Source organism: Rhincodon typus, chromosome 10 (assembly GCF_021869965.1).
Source record: "Rhincodon typus isolate 14 chromosome 10, sRhiTyp1.1, whole genome shotgun sequence".
Lineage (NCBI taxonomy): Eukaryota > Metazoa > Chordata > Chondrichthyes > Orectolobiformes > Rhincodontidae > Rhincodon > Rhincodon typus.
In genome coordinates, this window is record NC_063341.1 from 79,898,747 (window position 1) to 79,921,185 (window position 22,439).

At 43.4% G+C, this 22,439-nt stretch overlaps 1 protein-coding gene across 1 annotated transcript in view; it reads left to right on the top strand.

The window, feature by feature from the left end:
* LOC109919134 (leucine-rich repeat and IQ domain-containing protein 3-like) overlaps window positions 1-22,439 on the top strand; it is a 33,315-nt gene that overhangs the window by 5,049 nt on the left and 5,827 nt on the right. The window contains exons 2-6 of the mRNA XM_048602232.1: window positions 4,960-5,238; window positions 8,025-8,345; window positions 13,798-13,931; window positions 16,648-16,750; window positions 18,087-18,176. Coding sequence (XP_048458189.1) covers window positions 4,960-5,238; window positions 8,025-8,345; window positions 13,798-13,931; window positions 16,648-16,750; window positions 18,087-18,176 — 927 coding nt within the window. The remainder of the gene's footprint in view (window positions 1-4,959; window positions 5,239-8,024; window positions 8,346-13,797; window positions 13,932-16,647; window positions 16,751-18,086; window positions 18,177-22,439) is intronic.

The window sequence follows — 22,439 nt, forward strand, 5'->3', positions numbered from 1 at the left end:
GGGTCTCAGTGTGTGGGGGGTGGGTCTCTGTGTGAAGGGTGGGTCTCAGTGTGTGGGGAGTGGGTCTCAGTGTGTGGGGAGAGGGTCTCAGTGTGTGGGGGCGGAGCTCAGTGTGTGGGGGGAGGGTCTCAGTGTGAAGGGAGGGTCTCAGCGTGTGGGGGGAGGGTCTCAGCGTGTGGGGAGAGGGTCTCAGTATGTGGGGGAGAGGGGCTGCGGGTGTGTGGTTGTGGGGCTCAGAGTGTGGGTAGAGCGGCACAGAGTGTGGGGGAGGGTCTCAGAGTGTGAAGGGTGGGTCTCAGTGTGTGGGGGAGGGGCTCAATGTGTTGGGGGAGGGTCTTGGTGTGTGGGGCGGCGCTCAGATTGTAAGGGAGGCGTTCAGTGTGGGGGTCTCAGTGTGTGAGGGAAGGTGTTCAGTGCTTGGTGGGGCTGTGCAGAGGGTGGCAGAGGGGCACAAGTTGCGGGGGAGGGTCTTAGGTTATGATGGGTGGGCTCAGTTAGTGGGGAGAGAGGCTCAGTTTGTAGGGGGAGTGTTACTGCTTGTGGGGGAGGGTCTCGGTGTGTGGGTGGAGGGGCTCAGTGTGTGGCGGGAGGATCTCAGATTGTGTGTGGAGGGTCTCAGCGTGTGTGGCAGGAGAGGCTCAGGGAGCACGGTGGACAGAGTCAGTGTGAGGGGAGGGGCTCAGGGATTGCGGGGTAGAGGCTCAGAGTGTGTGTGGAGGGTCTCAACATGTGGAGCAGGGTCTCAGTGTGGGGTTGTAGGTGTCAATGTGGGGGAAGGTCCCTGCTTTGGGGAGCGACCTGGAGTGGAGTGTGTGGCCTGGTAAAGATATTTAAGTATTGCATTCACTTAGTGCCTTTCATGTCCATTGGAATCCCAGAGTATTCTATAGCCAATATTATAGATCATAGAATCCCTACAGTGTGGAAAACAGGCCCTTCGACCCAACACGTCCACAACGAACCTCAGACCATCCCCCATAACCCACCTAATCTACACATCCCTGAGCACTACAGGCAATTTATCATGGCCAGTCCACCTAGTCTGCACATCTTTGGACTGTGGGAGGAAACCAGAGCACCCGGAGGAAATCCTCGCAGACATTGGGGAGAATGTGCAAACTCCACACAGACAGTCACCTGAGGATGGAATTGAACCCGGGTACCTGGCGCTGTGAGGCATCAGTGCTAACCACTGAGCCACTGCACTGCCCCTTTGAACAGTAGTCGCTGTTCTACGGCAGTTAACTCAAATACACATAGCAAGCTCCCATAAACAACAATGAATTAGCGCCCAGGTAATATTTTATTGCAATATACACCAAGGGATGAATATTCATTCAAGACTTAAGGGATAAATTCACCTTTTCTCCAAAGTGCCATGGCCTCTTTTATATCCAACTGACAGAGCCCTGGTTACCAGCTCGTACGAAAGACAACTCCTCTGACAGTGCAGCACTCTCTGTGAGAGATAGTAAGAACCTCTGTGTTGTGCTGGAGTGTCTGACCTGATTCCTGTTCTCATTTCTGAGACTAGATCTTATCCACAAGCTCCTACTCATTGAGCAATTACAAGATAAAAATAAAGAAATCTGATGTATTGAGCTTTCCTGAAACTACTCCTGGAGCATTGTGGATATATTTGCTTTAGACCAAGTGTAATGAAAGTTTATGAGACTGGTTTCTGGGATGATAGGGTCCAAAACATGGGCTCTCAGTCTCAGAACAAAGGGTATAAAATTAAGGATTGAGATAAAGAAACATCTGTTTGCTCAGAGTGTTGTAAATCTTTGGAATTCTCTACTGCAGAAAGCTGTGGATGCTCAGAGAATTAGTGTCAAGATTGAAAACCATAGACTAGAGTTATAGATTAGTTACAGCACAGAAAAAGACCTTAACACCCCTGCTGGCTTATAGCAAGAGCAACTCTGTGTGTCCAACATCCCCATGTTTTCCCCATAGCCCTTCTAATCCTTTTGCTTAAGATGATGATCCAATTCCTTTTTGAAAGGGAAGTTAAATCTGCCTCCACCACATTCTCAGGCAGTGCATTCCGGATCCACACCAACTGCTATTTAAAGACATGTCACAACTGCTACTTTTGCCAAGTAGCTCAAGTCTGTACTATCAGGTCTTTGACCCTTCTGCTAATGTGATCAATTTCTTTCTAAGTACTCAGTCAAGACACATCGTGACTCTGAACATTCCAAGTCCCCTGTCTGCCTTCTTTTCTCAAGGTGACCAATCCCAGCTTCTCTAGTCTATGCACATAATTGAAATTCCTCATTCTGGTACCATTCTCTTGAATCTTTTCTGCATCCTCTCCCTTATGCCTTGAAATACTTCTTGGTGCATTACCCAGAATTAGACACAATGCTCCAGTTGGGGCCAGTGTTTTATAAAGGTGTTTTAACTTCCTTGCTTTTGTGCACTGTCTCTATTTATAAAACTCTGGATTCTGTGTGGCATCTTAATCAGTTTCTCAAACTGTCCTGTCACTTTCAGTAATTTGTGTGCATCCATTCCCAGGCTGCTCTGTCTCTGCACCTCCTTTAGAATTATATCCTTTATCTGACAGGGTCATAGAGTCATACAGCACGGAAACAGACCCTCCTGTCCGACTTGTCCATCCTCAATTGATCTAGTCCCATTTGCCAGCTTTCTCTAAACCCTTATTATTCATGTACCCTTCCAGATGCCTTTTAAATATTGTAATTGTACCAGCCTCCACCACCTCCTCTGACAGCTCATTCCATACACATACCAACGTGAAAACGTTGCCCCTCAGGTCCCTTTTAAAACTTGCCCCTCACACCTTAAACCTGTGCGTTCTAGCTTTGCACTCCTCTACCCTGGAAAGAAAGATCTTGGCTATTCATCCTATCCATACCCCTCATGATTTTATAAACTTTTATAAGATCACCACTCAGCCTCCGGTGCTCCAGGGAAAAAAGCCCCATCTTATTCAGCCTCCCCCTATAGCTCAAACCCTCCAATCCCTGCAACATCCTTGCAAATCCTTTCTGAACCCTTTCAAGTTTTACAATATCTTTCCTATAACAGGGAGACTAGATTGAACACCAGCCACACCAATGTCCTGTACAGTCGCAACATAATGTCCCAACTCCTGTACTCAGTGCACTGACCAGCAAAGGCAAATGTGCCAAATGCCTTCTTCACCACCCTGTCTACCTGTGACTCCACCTTCAAGGAACTATGCACCTGCACCCTAGATCTCTTTGTTCTGCAACACTCTCCAGGGCCCTACCATTAACTGTTTAAGTCCTGCCCTGGTTTTCCTTACCAAAATGCAACACCTCAGAGTTATCTCCATTAAACTCCATCTGCCACCCTTCTCGGCCCACTGGCCCATCTGGTCAAGGTCCCATTCTGCTTTGAGATAACTTTCTTCCCTGTCCACTACACCACCAATCTTTATATTTATTCCAAATAAAATATGTAATTTTTACAGTTTTCTGCATTCAATTTCATTTGCTATGTGTCTGCCAATCTAACCAACCCTATCTACATCCGGTGAAAGTCTCTCAATGTCCTCCTCAGAGAACGTAATAGTTTCAGGATTTATGTCATCTACAAATGTTGGAATTATATCTTGTACATGCAGTTCGAGATCATTAATATAATTATATATTGAGAAAACTAAATGCTCTTGGCACTGACCCATAGGGAACTCTACTATTCATCGAGTTTCAGTTCTGAAAATAACCATTCACCAGTACGCTCTGTATCCTGTGACTCAGATACTTCATACCTATACTGCCACTACCCTTTTTATTTGTAGACCTCAGCCTGTGCCTTGGCGAGTGTTAGTTCACTAAAAAGACAAATTATACATGATTTGATCTTAAAGAATATTTGTGGGTTTTCTCCAATGCACCCATGTTTGTCCAAGTGACTGTTTATTTTGTCCTGAATTGTTATTTCTAAAATGTTTCCCACTCTGAGGTTAATCTAAATTTGCTAGACTTATTTGCACAAGAAGGCAACATTTGCTCTTCTCCAGTCATCTGTCCACACCCATGTTTAGAAGCACAATTCAAGGATTACAGCGAGAGTCTGATCAGTTTCTTCCCATACTCCCCTCAGTATCCTTGGATGTATCTGGCCTGGTCCTAGTACACCGACTTATCTTATAACTTCTCCTTCTCATTAATCTTTAGCTCATGCAGGATCTCAGCCATCTCCTCTTTTGCTACAATTTCAACAGCATATTCTTCCTTGGCAAATATATATGCAAAGTCCTGATTCAAATACCTCATTCATATCCTCTGCCACCTTTCTCATTTTTGTCCCTACCCAGCATGATCTGTCCTTTTACAGCATTTTCACTATAGAAGATATTTGAACTTGGGAACAGGACTGACACTAGAATTGGGGTAGGACATCAGCAATGATTTTATTAAATGGCAGAGCAGATTTGAGGGTCGAGATGACTCATTCTTTCTCCAGGTTTTGACCTTCTTTCTTTCTGAAGAACATGTATCCCTCAATCTCTGGTCTTTTACATTTGGTGGAGGAGGGGGGGAGGGGTGTTGGCATTTAGCTGAGTTAACTAGATGGCTGGTTTGTGACAGAACAGCATGGGTTCAATTCCCGCACAGGCTGAGGTGTGGTGATTGTCACGTTAAAGCATCACCAGTCATCTCTCTAATGAGAGAACAGACCAATGGTCTGGTAAGACTATGGCAACTTTACCTTACCTTTACTTTTTGCATTAGGTCTGAGAAGTCAGACAAAGTTTTAGTTTAATTTCTTCCAGCAAGGCAGTGCTCTTTCATGGCTCACTGAAGTGTTCATTTTGATTATGGTCTTTCTCTTAACATAGAAAAGGGAGGTATATTTGTAAAGAAAATCCCCTTCATAGTCTTTCTCTATGTCCTGGTCATAAAAACATTCCTTCCACTTTTATCCTGATTGTTCGATGTTTTGCATATTCCACAGAGCCGCGCAGCTAAGAAACAGCCAGTCAACAGAAGTCACCTTGTGTCTCCTTCAAAATCACTAATCCTGTCATGTGGACAGATGATCATTGCATATAAAGAGAAGAAACTCAATGAGATTGTTGTCGTAACCTTGTCTGGACGTTATCTGAAAAACCTGGGCAGCTTGCCTCATTGCTCTGCTCTGAAGGTTTGCAACCTGTCCAGGAATTACATCACTAAAATTGATGCTCTCGCAGGATGTCCCAATTTAATCAAGCTGGATCTCCATGGAAACCATGTAAGTGATAAAGGAGGTGTGTGCTCAGTAAAAACAATATCACATGATTACCATTGGCCACAAACTGGACTAGCCAGATAAATACAGTGGCCACGAGAGCAAGTCACCAGAGTGACCACTGCATGGTCCTTGTGCAGAAGAAATCCCACTTTCACATTGAGAACACCCTCCGTCATGTTGTGTGACGCTATCACCGTGCTAACTGGGACAGACTTTGAACAGTTCCAGCAACTCAAGACTGGGCGTTGGAGGCCATTCCTGTTCCTTCACTGTAACTGGGTCAAAATCCTGGAATTCCCTTCCTAAGGGCATTGTTGGTAAACCTACAGCCCATGGAATGCAATGGTTCAAGATAGAAGTTCACAAGCACCTTCATTGGAAGCAACTAGGGATGGGGAATAAAAAGTGCTGGTCAGCCAGCAACGCCTACATTGTACAAGTGAATAAGAAAAGTCCGAGGCTAGAATTCTGCTGTGAGTAACTCACCTCCTTTCTCCCCAAAGCTTGACAACCACCAACACGGCACAGTGTTAGGAATGTGATGAGTGCTCCCCCCTTACCAGGATTCTGAGCCAGCAACACTGAAGAGAAATCAGGATGGTGAGTGGCCTGGAGGGGAACTTGCAGGCGGTGCAGCCTTGCCCTTCTAGGTGGCAGTGGTCATGGGTTTGGAAAGTGCTGCTTAAGGAAAAGTCTGTGAGACCGTGCTCCTGATGTTGGCCCTGGCCTCACATGCTGATAAGGAGGAATTTGCAGGACGACAGGGCTGATTTTGCTTTTGACATTTGTGGTGCCTAGGTCAATGCCAGGTGGTTTGTTTGCTGAATTTCCTGCAATAGCCTCTTCTCCCAATCCCAGACCATTACCTCTGGAATCTTTAAAGATTCATCCATCTATTTATTATGTACACACTACACCCATGGTGACATATTCCAATAACACAGTCTTCGCATGCTCTCATCTTACCACTGTGTCTTAATTAGTCGGACTGTTCGTCCAATTTCCAGAACTTGTTGGGTAGAAATTTCCATGAACTAATTGTTGGTAGGACAAAACCTACAATCTGAAGTCTCCTCCACAAAGTTCGTTCCCTCACCTCACAGTGGAAACTGAGGCTGAACCAGACAATTTGTAATCTTGGTGAATTACTTTTGAAATGTAGTGTTGTTTTGCAGTTAAATTAAATATGAACTTTGACCAGAATACTGGGAGGGTTCCTTCCTTTTCCCTGATGCATTCACTTCAGCAGCTGGCAACTATTACACTGTAGGGGCCAGCTTAGACTCCACATTCAGCTCCTCACGTGAGTCTTGAACCCATAACCTGATGCAGAGGTTCTTTTTGAAAGCTAGGACGTGTGGGGAATCTGCCCAGTAAGCCAATTTTAAAGGTGGATCTCTTTTTAAAATCTAGTGAAGTCTGCATTTAGCATTTAACATAAGAGTAAAAGTAACCTACAGTTTCTTGCAGCCTTAATCAATAAAAACACATTTTCTGCTGAGAGAAATCTGTGGAGTTCGTAGGATCATACAGTACAGAAGAGGCCCTTTGGCCCTTTGAGTCTGCTCAAAAACTATTCTTAGCCTACACTCGGCCCTCTTTAGAGCATTTGGCCTGTCGTGTTGAATGTTATGACACTTCAAATGTTCATCCACATACTTTTTAAAGATTGTGAGTTTTCCCGCCTCAATTACCCTCTCAGGCAGTGCATTCCAGATTCCCACTACCCTCTGGGTTTAAAAAAATTCCTCAAATCCCCTCTAAAACTCCTGCTTTTCACCATAAAATTATGCTCCTTTGTGATTGACCCTTCAACAAAGAGGAAACAACTGCTTTCTATCCACCCTGTCTATGCCCGTCGTAATTTTGTTACATCTCTATCAGGTCCCCCCTCAGCCTTCTCTGCTTTAAAGAAAACCCGAGCTTATCCAGCCTCTCTCTGTCGCTGAAATGCTCCATCCCAGGCAACATCCTGGTGAATCTCCTCTGCACCCCCTCCAGTACAATCACATCCTTCCTATAATGTGGGGACTGGAACTGCACACAGTACTCCAGCTGCGGCCTCACCAAAGTTACTATAATCTGTGCCACTGAGAAAGGCAAGTGTCCTGTCTGCCTACTTAACTGTCCTATTAACCAGTCCTGCTGCCTTCAGGGATCTGTGGAGAAGCATCCCAAGGTAACAGTAAAACTGATTTATAGCTTGTTTCATCTTAGTCAGTGAAACCAAGCTTCCTACTGAGAGGCAGCTGCAGAGATACTTAATAAGGTAACTATTTAGAACTGGTTTCCTAGCTAGCTATAGCTGACTCAGGTCACTGGAATTGCAACTAGTGAAAGTGCAGGACGTTTAACAGATGCACAAGAAGCACAAAGGTGCAGCTTAGTCCGAATGCAGTGAGGCTGAGTGCATAACTCTGGGAATTTGGTAAAGGGGAATTTCCGTGTGGTGAGGGAAGAGGTACGAGCTTTTCTTTCACTAAAAATGGAGTGGCCCTAGAGAAGGAGCTGAGGGCAGTAAGTCCTGAGAGCTGAAGCCTAGAATCATTAATTAGGTGAGCGGATGAGTCTCAAGGTATTTCTATTTCTAAACTGGGACAGTAGTTTAACTTGGCTCTGGAGTGATATAACTAATTTAATAAATTGATGTCAAGACCAGTTAAGCTCCATAATGTAACTACAGAATTGTTGAATAATATTTCTGCTTCCTCTGTCTTCTTCACGGTTCTGTAATTGGCTATAACATACTAAAGTAATTATTATACTTATTTTCCCCCCATTACCAGATCGCGCATCTCCCAGATGAAGACTTTTGGTCTGAAATGAAGTTTCTGCAGATCCTTTTTCTTCATGGTAACCTCATTGGGCCCTTGCGTAGTGTTGAGCCCCTGTTTTCCTGCCCAGACCTCATCGTTCTAACTCTGTTTGACACCCCAGTCAGTCTGGTTCCAAAATATCGGCATCATGTTGTCAACAGCATTTTGTCTCTCAAAGCCTTGGATCACTTTGTCATCTCAGATGAGGAGATCATTGAAGATTGGCCAAAATCTGAAGAATTCAAAGCTTTAAGTCCTTATTTCTTTATTGACCTCCCATTGTGTTCACAGGTTGGTGCTATTATCTATTATTGAGGGACTGAAACATTTTGAGCGTCCACAAAGATCAAGCTGAAAGTCAGGAAAAAGAAACACCAGAAATGTCCAGCAAATTTGTCAAAATTGAAATAGAGGAAAGAAAGATTAATTATTCCAGGTCAGATTAAAAAAAAAAATTCATGGAAGGGCTAGGTCAGCATTATTGTCCATCCCTTGAGAAAGTGGTGGTGAGCTGCCTGCTTGAACCACTGCAGTCTACCTGGTGTGGAGATACCAACGATGCTGTTAGGGAGGGAGTGCCAGAATTTTAAACTGGGTTTTAAGATGCAGAAGTGAGGGGCAGGTTACAATGTTGGCACAGTGTGGGAATTGGATATAGGTACATAACATCTGTCATCATCCAATTTAACTCGCCCTTGTTTGGAGGTGTGCCAGTGAATTTGTTATTTGAATATGTTCAGAGAAAATTATTTGTAAATTTAACCCAGCATTCTGCCTTTAACAGTCTGCACACTGCTTTCCCAAGCTGTGGGAAGTTTTCCAGGTTCCCTGCGGAGATTTGCTTTGCTAGATTGACAGGCTGGAAAGACTAAAACTGCCTTTTATACACAGAAACAAAAACAAAGTTGCTGGAAAAGCTCAGCAGGTCTGGCAGCATCTGTGGAGGAGAAAACAGAGTTAACGTTTCAGGTCCGGTGACCCTTCCTCAGAACTGAAGTTACAGCATCCGCAGTTCTTTTGGTTTTTATACACAGGATTTGTTTTGAGTGTGCTTTCACAGCTTTAAAGGCAATTTCAAAACATTTTGCAAGTTATTTCTGCAATTTTGGCCTTTATCTTCACTTCCCATCTGTCAGATTTTCTGAGCTTAGAGTTTATACAGCTCTACATTGATGTCTGATGAGAACCAGGAGGGACAGACCCTGTAACACTAATGGCAACGGTGGAGGAGTGGCTTTCCACTCTGCCACATGACCGAGGGGATAGACACACATCCGCAGCTCACAGGAGGATCATATGAACACATAAACAATTTCCACATTTCCTTCTACCCCCGATAATCTTTGATCCCATTGCCCCACAAGAGTCCGTCTACCTCTACCTTAAAAATATTCAATAACCCAGTGTCACACCTCACTAGAGTCACCCCACGCAAGAAATCAGGTCCCGCTATTTCTGGGGCCATTACAAAAGTTGATGGTTTTCACAAGGAATGTAAAACTCCCCACATTTCCTGACTTTTAGACCCAGGTTGACAGAAAACATGGACCATGTTTCTGTACTTAACAAGAATAACCATTTATTATAAATAAATAGACTCTAGCTAGAGGTAAGCAATTGTTGACATATAACTCTCCTAATTAAAGTTCTAACCCCCATACAAAATTCCCCCTACACAAACATACAGACAAAGGGGAGGCAATGGCCTAGTGTTTATTATTGCTAGACTATTAATTCAAAAACTCAGCTAATATTCTGGGGACCAGGTTTGAATCCCACCATGGCAGATAGTGAAATTTGAATTCGTTAAAAAAAAATGGATGACCACGAAACTATTATTGATTGTTGGAAAAACCCATCTGATTTACAAATATCTTGAGCGAAAGAATTCTGCTATCCTTACCTGGTCTGGCCTACATGTGATTCCAGACCCACAGCAATGTGGTTGACTCTTAACTGCCCTCTGAAATGGCTTAACAAGCCACTCAGTTCAAGGGCAGTTAGGGTTGGGCAATAAATGCTGGCCATTCAGTGACGCTCACATCCCACGAGTGAATTAAAACAAGAGCATATCAGTGTTATCGAGTGGTGGAAAAAGCTGGGAATGCAGTGGTCTCTGTCTATAGGGTTCGGTGAGTTGATCTTTTTGGCTTGTCAGGACTTGCTGCTCCTCAATCTGTCGTCTGCAAGTACTTCCACTTGTGGCAGGAGGCACACAGCAACTGGTTCACAACTAAAATGTCTCCGACTAATTAGTTAAAATCAACAGTTAACAGCAACCAATGAGGAGAAATAAACTGGCTTTCTACAGGCTTCGAGTTGTTTTCTTCCCTGCAGAGAAAAGGACACCACCTCCCCTTCGAGAGCTCCACTAGTCTCTGGCTATCTCATTCATACCAAAAGCTGCTCAGCTTATTGGGAGCCAATCATATAGCTGTTGGCAGACAGACAGCCCTTGTTATTGAGAATGGGATCGCCACTCCACAGACCAATCAGCTACTTATTGTTATTGGAATCTTACCTTGCACATCCCTCTGGCTCCAGTGCATCTGCAAATACATTTCCTCCACTGGTTAAACAATCAACAATGTAAACATCAATTACAATAAGTGATGGTAACATGCTTTTAAAATGTCTTTTTTCCATTTCGGACCATAATCAAAAATGTTGGAAACCAAAAAGATTTAACCCTTACACCAATCTGCATCACCTTCTGAGGGAGAGAGCTCCAAAGTCGCACAAACTCTGAGTGGTAACGCATTTTGGTCAAAGAAACATGGAGAGACAACACAGGCTCAATGGTACAACTTTGAGGGGAGTACAGGAGCAGAGGGACCTGGGGGTTTATGTACATGATTCAGGCAAGTTGCAACAGTTGTTAAGAAGGCTTCTAGAATCCTTGAGTTTATTAGTAGAGGCATAGAGCATAACAGCAAGGAAATAGGAGGTGATGGCCTACTGATATTGCTGCTAGAGCATTAATCCAAAGACCCAGCTAATGTTCTGGGCACCTGGGTTTGAATCCTGCCATGGCAGATGGTGACATTTGAATTCAATGAATGTTTGGAAATAGAAGTCCAATGATGACCACGAAACCATTGGCAATTGTCAGGAAATACCCATCTGGTTCACTAATGTCCTTTAGGGAAGGAAACCGACATCCTTACGCAGTCTGGCCTACAGTTACTTCAGACCCACAGCAATGTGGTTGACACTTAACTGCCCTCTGGGCAATTAGGGATGGGTAATAAATGCTGGCCTGGACAGTGATGCCAACATCACATGAATGAATTAAAAAAGTGATGCATGCCTCTACAAATTATTAGTCAGATCACATTTGGAGTATTATGTTCAGTTCTGGGTAACTTGTTGAAGGAAGAATGTTAAAACCCTGGAAAGAGTAATAAGGAGATTTACTAAAATGATACCAGGAACGAGAAATTTTAGCTACGAGGAAAGATTAGAGACATTGGGCTTATTCTCCTTGGAGCAGAGAAGATTCAGAGGTGGTTTGATTGAGGTGTTCAAAATTACACACAATTTTGACAGGGTAAAGAAAGATATTCTGTTTTCGCTAGTTGTAAAATTAGAGGAGTAGTGGACAGTGAAGAAGGTTACCTCAGAGTACAATGGGAACTTGATCAGATGGGCTAATGGGCTGAGGAGTGGCAGATGGAGTTTGATTTAGATAAATGTGAAGTGCTGCATTTTGGAAAGGCAAATCAGGGCAGGACTTGTACACTTAATGGTAAGGTCCTGAGGAGTTTGCTGAACAGAGAGACCTCGAAGTACAGGTTTATAGTTCCTTGAAAATGGAGTCGCAGGTAGATAGGATAGTGAAGAAGGTGTTTAGTATGTTTGCCTTTATTGGTCAGAGCATTGAGTATAGGAGTTGGGAGGTCATGTTGTGGCTGTACAAAACATTGGTGAGGCTACTTATGGAATACTGCATGCAGTTCTGGTCTCCCTGCTATAGGAAGGATGTTGTGAAACTTAAAAGAGTTCAGAAAAGATTTATGAGGATGTTGCCAGGGTTGGAGGGTTTGAGCTACAGGGAGAGGCTGAATACCTTAGCACCTTTTGACTTGATAGAGGTGAACAAAGTGATCAGAGGTATAGATAGAGTGGACAGCCAGAGACTTTTTCCTAGGGTGGAGGCAGCTATTACGAGGGGGCATAGTTTTAATGTGAGTGGAGGTAGATATAGGGGAGACGTCAGAGGTAGGTTCTTTACTCAGAGAGTAGTCGGGGCGTGGAATGCATTGCCGGAGAGGGTAGTGGAGTTGGCCTCATTAGGGGCATTTAAGCGGCTATTAGATAGGCATATGGATGATAGTATAAGGTAGGGGTGGAGGTTAGATAGACCTTAGGATTAAGGTAAAAGTTTGGCACAACATCGTGGGCCGAAGGGCCTGTACTGTTCTATGTTCTATGAATAGGCTGGGGCTATTTTCCCTGGAGCGTCAGAGACTGAGGGGTGACCTTACAGCAGTTTATAAAATCATGAGGGGCATGGGTAGGATAAATAAAGAAGGTAATTTCCACAGGGTGGGGTAGTCCAAAACTAGAGGGGCATAGGTTTAAGGTGAAGGGGAAATATTTAAAAGGGACCTAAGGGGCAACTTTTTCATGAAGAGGGTGGTATGTGTATGGAATGAGCTGCCAGAGGAAGTGATGGAGACGGGTACAATTACAACATTTAAGAAATGGGTACATGAATAGAGGGATCTGGGCCAAACACTGTCAAACGGGGCTAGATTTATTTAGGAAATATGGTCAGCATGGAAGAGTTGGACCGAAGGGTCTGTTCGCGTGCTGTACATCTCTATGATTCTGTGACTTTATGGCATGTCAGTAACTAAGGGTCACAATTTCAAGATTGTCAGCAAGAAACCTATGAGTGAGATGAGAAGAAACTTCTTTACTCAGAGAATTGTTAGGATTTGGAATGTGCTGCCTGGGAGAGTGGTGGAGGTGGATTCCATAGGAGGTTTTTAAAGAGAGCTGGGTATATATTTGAAAGTGATGAATTTAGAGGACTATGGAGATAGGGCTGGAGAATGGGATCAGTTGGGTAGCTTTATTGGGAGCCGGTATAGACAGAATGGGCTGAATGTCCTCTTCCTGTTCTGTAAAATTCTATGACTCTGTGTGGATAATGATTCCCATGATGAGCTCTTCTACTGATATTAACCAGAGCCAGATGAGCACAAGAGTAATCACTGAACCAGATATTGGGCTGCTGAAGGTCTGGGGATCTACACTCCAGCCTTTTACATGTTGCCCAGTGCTTGTCACTGTAAAATTGACAGCCAAGTCTTCAGTAGCTGAAAAGCACTGAAGTCTGAAATTCCCTCGCTGCACTTTCTATTTCTCTTCTTCCTCCTTAATGTTACTCTTTCATATGACCTCTTAGACCAAGCTTTTGTTACCCTGTCATGATATTGCTGTTGGTTGTTTTCTGTAAAATGTTACTTGATAAGTTAATAATGTGAGGCACCTTGAGCTGCTTTATTGCTTTAATAGCACTGTACATTTTACAGGTGTTGTATTAAATTCTACCAGATGAAATTGATTTAATTGGTCATTCTGGAGATAGCTAAATACTTCTTTCTCAAACTCACAAAGATCACTGATGAGGAATGGTGCTAACTGATGAGTTCTTTCTGTTACTGCTTTATAAGAAGTGCTTTGATTTCTTGTTGAAATGGAACCACTGTCAGTGCTCTCATCTTTCACGTAGATCTCGACTTGGTGTACTGAGTTGAGATGGATTAGGAGTCTGCTGTCTACCATCAACAACATCCTTGCCCATCGCTCTCCAGTGCTGATCATTCAACGATGGTTCCGTGGATTCTTGGTCAGAAAGAAGCTGGGGTATTGATTAATTTGTAGGATTTCTTATTTTCCAGTCTTTATTCTGTAAATTGACCTGACAAGGTGCTCCCTTTCTACTTTGCTGTCACTAATTGTTAAACAGGTTCTTTTTTGTTAAATCCACTACTGCTGCGCAAAAATTTAAAAGCTATTTATAACTTATTACTTCAAATGCATTTTCTATTTTTGTGTTACATTTGTTGCTCACTTTGATTTTACATGGTGCAGTTTCTCTTTCCTCCTTTCACTCTTACTTTAGTATTTTTGATATTTTTATGCCTTTTTTTCAAGTTCTGTGTTGTGTTTTTATCTTTCTTTTCTCCTGAGACGTTGACCCTGTCCTGGGTTGTGTTATCACAGGGACAGTTCTCACCTCATATTGATGTTGACTCTGCACTTGTGAAATATGTTGCATAGAAACATTGAAACATAGAAAATCAGAGCAGAGAAGGCCATTCAACCATTCTGTCATTTAATACAATCATAGCTGATCAGCCGACTCAGTCCGCTGTTCTCAATTTCTCCCAATACCCTTTGATCTCTTTTGTCCCAAGTGCTACATCCAACTCCTTGAATTCGTGCAATGTTTTGGCTTCAACTGTTTTCTGTAGGAGTGAATAGTGAGAAGGAGAACTGCTGGCCTAGTGGTATTATTGCTAGGCTATTAATCCAGAGACCCAGGTAATGTTCTGGGGTCCCAGGTTCAAATCCTGCCATGGCAGATGGTGGAACTTGAATTCAATAAAAGTCTGGAGTTAAGAATCTAATGATGACCGTGAATCTATTGTCAATTGTCAGGAAAAACCCAAATGGTTCACCAATGTCCTTTAGGAAAGGAAACTGCCATCCTTACCTGGTCTGGCCTGGATGTGACTCCAACCCACAGCAACATGGTGACTCTTAACTACCCTCTGGGATTGGCAATAAATCCTAGCCTAGCTAGCAATGCCCTCATCCTGTGAATATATATTTTAAAAACTTCCACAGGCTCACAGGTTTACTGATTTTCATGGTTTACTGAAATGGTTTACCCTAAGTTTATCACAAAGACAATTTGCACCTCAGACAGATGTTGACATGTGCTAGGGTCTGTATTAACCAGACATACTGCTGTAATTGGTCTGGCTGTTACCAACCCACCTGATACAGCTTCTCCCTAGTTAATGTATCACAATCGTCATGATATTGTTCACCTCTATCAAATCTCCCAGCAGAAGTTTTATATGCCTCTGAGCCTTGGGGCCAGTGATGCATCTCCACATGCAGTAAAAAAAACAAATAACTAAAACATACTTAAGGCTAACAATCAGGTGACAATGCTGTTAATGCGATTCCATCTTCATCATCATCAGTAACATTCACTCTGAATTCATTTCTTTAATGGTCCCATCATTCTGTTTAAAACCAAACATTGTGTTAGGACCTAAGACCAGACCCTGTGGTCCGTTGGGATCTTAAGAGGGTTTGTTAACTTTTTTTTAAAATGTAGGCAAAATTTGAAGTCCCAGTTGCTCCTGAACGAAAGCAAGATTCCATGGTTTTAAGCAAACAATAATTCTTATTTTACAAAACCTCCGAGCCAGGAAGCCCGAGTTCAGATCCTATCTGCTCCACAGGTGTGTAATAACATTTTGGAAGAGGTTAATTAGAAAGTATCAAACAAAACAAACAGTCAAGACCACCTTGCACTCTAATTTTCAGACTTAACATGAGCTAAACATAAATTTACAGGCAAACAGTGATCAAACATAACACAAGCTGCACATCAAATCACAGACATAACCAAGATAGATCTCACAAATTTCTCAGCAACTTACTCACATGCCAAATTATCATGAGTCACCAAAATTCTTTAGGCCATGTCTTCCTCATAGGACAATTCAGCTCCTCTCTGTTTAGGATGTAGCTTCTGATTTCCCCCAAAACCTACTCCACCTCAACTGCCCAAACTGCTGCTGCTAATCTCAGTTGCTCAATCTTTTCTTCTGAGACTGTGTCACACAGGATTCACAAGGCTGTCTTCTAACATTTAATCGCTGGCTTAACCTCAGCTCTCTAATGCTTGGAGCAGGACACTACAGCGCTTGAACCTCCTTGAATTTGATGTAGACCTCCACCCTCAGCAGCACGACTCCACCCATGTTCCATTGTTGTAATCCCTAATCCATAGGCACACTTCCATATTTCTCTCAAATCTGTTCCACAATACAGCCTTCTTGGTTCTGTTTCCCACCTGGGCTGACCACCCACTGAGACTGTACCCCCGCTTTGTTGGCCAGCTGTGCTTCAATGTCTAAACACATGTTCTCAGCTTTCAGGCTGCATTCGGGCTTCCCTGAGCTTCAGTCTCCCAAGCTATACTGACCAAATACTGTTCCTGGTATCCCTGAGCCCCAACTCTAAGTGCCATTTAGTCACTAATGACATCTAGGGCTCCTCTCAGGCCCAGCTTGAACTGATCTGTGTGATCTATTGTTATCTCCCAACGAGCTGTATCCCTGTTCCCAGGCAGAATGTTAGATACCCAAGCTGCATGGGTACATTCTGGTCATTAATGTTTACCATTTCCAGTCAACCAGAACTCACCCCAACAAGTTCTAATGCGCAAAAGCACACAGACAAAAAAAAATTAAATTATTAATTTCGTCACAATTGTAATAAGCCATTATCAAAATACTAATGTCATGTTACTTGCTATTTTGTTTTGCTAAACTAGAATTGTACCGATTCCATGTAAAGAACACCGTTTCCCACTTCTGGATCTCCACGGAGAACTATGCAGTGAGGGTATTCATGTGCTGCAGGATGGCAGTTTGTGTGTGAGTCTGAACCATGAGGAGGGGTTTAGGGTTTAAAATTTATGTTTTCACCCCTGAAAAATTAACATCAGGTTTCAGCATCACAGGGGAGATACACTTATCAGATTATTTGTATGGACTATGTATCAGTGTGCTTGGCAGTACTGTGTATCAGTGCACTGTGTGGGACTGTGTATCAGAGTGCTGGTTGGGACTGTGTATCAGAGCACTGGGTGTGACTGTGTATCAGAGCGCTGGTTGGGACTGTGTAACAGAGCACTGGTTGGGACTGTGTAACAGAGCACTGGTTGGACTGTGTATCAGAGTGCTGGTTGAAACTGTGTATCAGAGCGCTGGGTGGGACTGTATATCAGAGCACTGGGTGGGACTGTGTATCAGAGCGCTGGTTGGGACTGTGTATCAGAGCACTGAGTGGGACTGTGTATCAGAGTGCTGGTTGGAACTGTATATCAGAGCACTGGTTGGGACTGTGTATCAGAGTGCTGGTTGGAACTGTATATCAGAGCGCTGGTTGGGACTGTGTATCAGAGCGCTGGGTGGGACTGTGTATCAGAGCGCTGGGTGGGACTGTATATCAGAGTGCTGGGTGGGACTGTGTATCAGAGTGCTGGGTGGGACTGTATATCAGAGCACTGTGTGGGACTGTGTATCAGAACGCTGGTTGGAACTGTGTATCAGAGCGCTGGTTGGAACTGTATATCAGAGCGCTGGTTGGAACTGTGTATCAGAGCGCTGGTTGGAACTGTGTATCAGAGCGCTGGTTGGGACTGTGTATCAGAGCGCTGGTTGGGACTGTGTATCAGAGCACTGGGTGGGACTGTATAGCTGAGCGCTGGTTGGGACTGTGTATCAGAGCGCTGGATTGGGTTTGAGTCAGAGAACTGGTTGGGACTGTGTATCAGAGCGTTGGATGGGGTCGTGTGTCAGATCACTGGGGAGGACTGTGTGTCTGAGCACAGGGTGGGACTGTGTACCTGCACTGAGATGCATTCTATTTTAGTTCCAAATCCAGTCCAACGGTTGTACCTGTGTTAGTTGAATCAGTTTGCTGTCTCTGCTGTTACATTTTCACCACAGTCAGCATGGCTGGTGGAGATGGTAAACAGCTCATGAAATGCGGCAGGTTTTACTCAGAGAGCTGTTGATTTGAATGCTTTTTTTATTGACCTTGTTTAATTAACTGTAGTTACAAAACAGATTGAAAAATTACAAAATCGAGCCCAGTCTTAATCTTCAGAGATGTTTCAAACAGCCTGGAATGATTTGTTATGTGGATTCATTTAATTATTGTTGTGTTCAGTACATCAGTAATGAAACTGTCTTATTGGTTATCTAGGTAACAGGCAGCGGAGGTAAGGAGGATGGCCAACACAACATTGTCCAGTTACAGATAGATATAAACAAGCTGGATATTGCTCTACTGGAGGTATGTCTGGTAATGTGAGCAATTTCTCTGTCTGTGCTGGTTGGTACAAGGGTCAGGTTTTTGAGATTAGGTTCAGTACCCCACTGTCATGTCAAACGGTGGTCGTGGCTCCAAAGTGGGCTGTGTTTTATTGATCCTCACTGGCTGTGTTGAGGCATTGTGAGGGGCCAGTCATGTATCATAGGACAAGGAGCTGGCCCACTGACCTCCTGCGATTCCCCCGGCTGAGCTCAAATTATAGTGGGTGAGCAACGTATCCGCCACCCTCTCCTTCCTCTAGGCTTGTCGAGGCCTTTAACTGGCTGATTGAGGATTACAGTAGGAGCTTATTCTGCCTCCAGCACTGTAGTTGATGTTGTATGCTCTTCATTAAACCTGGTGAAAAGGTGAGCAGTAAGGGCTTTTTCTCCTTTGGGGATGCCCCTCAAAGTGTGTCCCAACCTCCAAAAACCCCTATCCTCTACACCCAATCCTGCAGGATCCTGATATATTCCAGGAAAAGAAAAAAGAAATGCTTACATGGATAAGATTTACCAGAAATTCATTGGATATGGGTGTCACTGACTAGGCCAGCATTTATGCCCATCACTGAGGGCAGTCATGGTCCAACATTGCTGTGGGTCTGGAGGCACATGCAGGCCAGACCAGGTAAAGATGGCAGTTTCCTTCCCTAAAGGACTTTAATGAACCAGATAGGTTTTCCCCTACAATCAACAACAGTTTCATGGTCATCATTAGACTCTTCATATCAGATTTTTATTTAAATCAAATTCCACCATCTATCTTAGCAGGATTTGTACCAGGTCCCCGTGACATTACGTGAGCAATAATACTATTAGGCCATTGTCTCTTCTTAAGTTTATTGGGCAGTTTACATTTGGGAGGGTTTACACTTTACCTTTTAGGAGAGGATTGTGAATGTTGCCTTTTAGCTTGGGAAGCCAAAAAGATCAGAAGAGTAGAAAAAATACCTGAGCAGCAGAAACTCTCACTGTTTTGAGTTGGCTGATACAGCATTTTTCTTCATGACAATATTGAAAAAAATTCAAAAAAATAGGCTTCATTGGCAAAACCTGTGGAGTGCTAAACAATATTAAGGCACTTTGGGATAGTGTACATTCAACAAAACATGGGGATGAGAAAAGTCAGAGGATCAATAATACAATTTAAAAACAGATGCTGGCGAAAGGAGAAAACTCAAAATTGAAATGGGTGAATAACAGCATCTGATTGCTTTACAAAGAAAGGAGCAAGTTCTAAGAAACTGTTAGTGTTAGAATGTACGCTAAAAAAAACAGGAGTATGATATATTATCATTCTGCACAACATGGTGTCATGTATGTTTTGTTTTGTTTGGTTTTTAATTAATATTGTAAATATGTATTAATTTATTTTAGAAAGAAAAGAAAGGGAAGCTGTTGTCATCTACTGGGGAATGGCAGGGAGGATGCTTAAGACCAAATGGGACTAACGGTTAGGTGATAACTATTTGTTAAAGACTGGATAATTGAGTGAGAACTTGATTATATGTGTATTGAGTAATAATAATCAATGTGTTGGAAGTTTTGTGATGTGAGAGTTGGAAAACATCTCTGACTAAAAAAGTATATACCTGGACTCTGGCAAACTAAGATATTTTCCAATCAACCTGCTCAGAGATGTATTACACAGCTCTGGAGCAAGTGGGGCTTGAACTCAGGCCTCCTGGCCCAGAGGTAGGGACATGACCACAAGAGGCCACACCCTATCAAACCAGCATTGAACCTCTAATATTTCACTCTTGCTATGCCATTTAATAAGATTATGGCTGAGCTGATTATAGCCTCACATTGAAATTCCTGCCTTCTGCTGATATTCTTTCACTGCCTTATTTAACAAGAACTTACCCACCTAGACCAGAAAATTATTCAAAGCATGGGTCTCATCCTGAACATCATAAGACAAAGTCCTCCCCCAACCTGACCTGGCATTGTGGAGCAAATCCCCGGGCATCAAGGTCTGCAGGGAGGTCTTAGAGAATATTGATCACTTCCAATACCTCGGGAGCGTCCATCACGCAGCTATTGATGAAGAGATTCAGCATCGCATCCAGTGTGTTAGCACAGCCCTTGGCTGCCTGAGGAAAAGGGTGTTTGACAACAATAACACTAGATCCAACACCAAGACGATGGTTTACAGAGCTATGATGGTTCCTGCCCTTCTGTATGGCTCTGAGACATGGACTGTCCACAGCGGATACCTCAAGTATCACCAATGCTGCCCATGCAAGATCCTGTGAATCCTCTGGGAATAGAGATGCACTAACACCAGTGTCCTCGACCAGGCCAACATCCCCAGCATCAAGGTACTGGCCACCCTTGATCGACTACAATGTGACCGACAAGAGCCTCCCCAAGCAGGTGCTCTGCTCCCAGCTTCGAAATGGCAGGCAAGCCCCAGGTGGACAGTGGAAGTGCTTCAGTGTTACCCTCATGGTCTCACTGGCAAAGTGCAACCTTCCCACAGACACCTGGGAATCATTAGCCCAAGACCATTCAAAGTGCAAGAGGAGCATCCGGGAAAGGATTGAGCCCCTTGAGACTTGCTATTGGGAAAAAGTGGAAGCCAGTTAAAAACAGTGTAAGGAACATGCTGCCACACCAACACCCCACCCACCCCTTCCCCATGACCACCTTCTGCCCCAAGTGTAACAAAGCCTGTGGAAGCCACATCGATCTGTAAAGCCACCTATGGACTCACCCTGAGAGTGGAAAAGACTCATCCTCATCTGCAAAGGACCGCCAGTGATGGTGATAATTCAAAGACTCCTGTTTCATCATCTTTTCAGAAAGAGAGTTCCAAAGACGCTCAGAGAAAATATTTTGCTTCATCTTAGCTAAATGGGCAAGCCCTGCTAGTTTAACAACAACCTCTTATTGTAGATTCTCCCACAAGAGGAGACATCTCTCCACGTCTACTCTGTCGAGACAACTTTGGATCTTGTGTGTTTCAATCAAATCGTTTCGTATTCTCCTAAACTCTAGTGGATACAAGACTTTCCTCATAAGACAATCTTTCCATTCTAGGTATCAAATAAAACAAAGAACTGCAGATGCAAAAGATCTGAAAAGAAACACAGCAGGTCCAACCCCTTCTTCAGCATATATATCAACCTTTTCCCAGCTACAATCAGTTCTGAAGAAGGATCATCAGATTCAAGATATGAACTCTGTTTCTCTGTCCACACAAGCCGCCAGATCTGCTGAGTTTCTCCAGCTATTTTTGTTTTTGTAACATTCTTTGTTTTCTAAGGAGAAGTTAAATGTTGGTCATGCAGTTAATTTCTCTGTGCAGTCAGATTTTTCCATTTTGTGTTTACTGAAATCAAAGAATTAATTGAAGTGAGAATCTTCTATGGTTCAAACTTTCAGTAACATTGTGCAGTCCAATCAGTGATCAAGGGTTATGGGCAAAAGGCAAGAAAGTGGAGTTGAGGATTACCAAATCAGCCATGATCTCATTGAATGATGGAGTAGTCTCCATGGGCTGAATGGCCTGCACCTGCTCCTACATCTTATGGTTTTCTGGGTAATTGAGTGCTATGATTGGCATGAAGCAATGGGTGATGTGGCCAGGGGTTTCAGCTATGGTGTTAGATCAAGCTGTAAACTGTCCAACCTTTCGTGGTTAAATGCATAGAGCAAGTTGCACTTGTCTACTCTGAACTCATAGTCCGTGACATTCACCCAAGGTCATTGGGAAGAGTCTTTAAACATCCTGGATAATTTGTGTTCATACACTGATCAACCTTACCTGGTTGAGGGGCAAAATCTGGCTTTCTCAGGAATCTACGTCTTAAAATGCTGCTTGCAGAGGTACCTGGAAATGATATTCAAGGTTGTCCCACTGGTCCAGCAGAGTAATGTGTAATGTGATACTGACTCGTGTCTGCAGCAGAGAGCTGTTAGGACAATGTCAGGGCTGTTCTACTGGAAAACTGAGCAGAATTCCTATTGCAGCAGTTGGGGAGCTGTAGTGTAGTGGTAATATCACTAGATTAGAAATCCAAAGGCCCATGCTAATACTCTGGGAATATGAATTCAAATCCCATAATGGTAACTTGTGGAATTTAACTTCAATTAATTAATGAAAATGTTAGTTCAAAGCTAGTCTGAGTGATGGTGATCACGAGACTATCATTGACTATTGTAACAAAAACGTCACAAGTGAAACTCAACAGGTCTGACAGCATCTGTGGAGAGAAAGCAAAGTTAACGTTTAAGG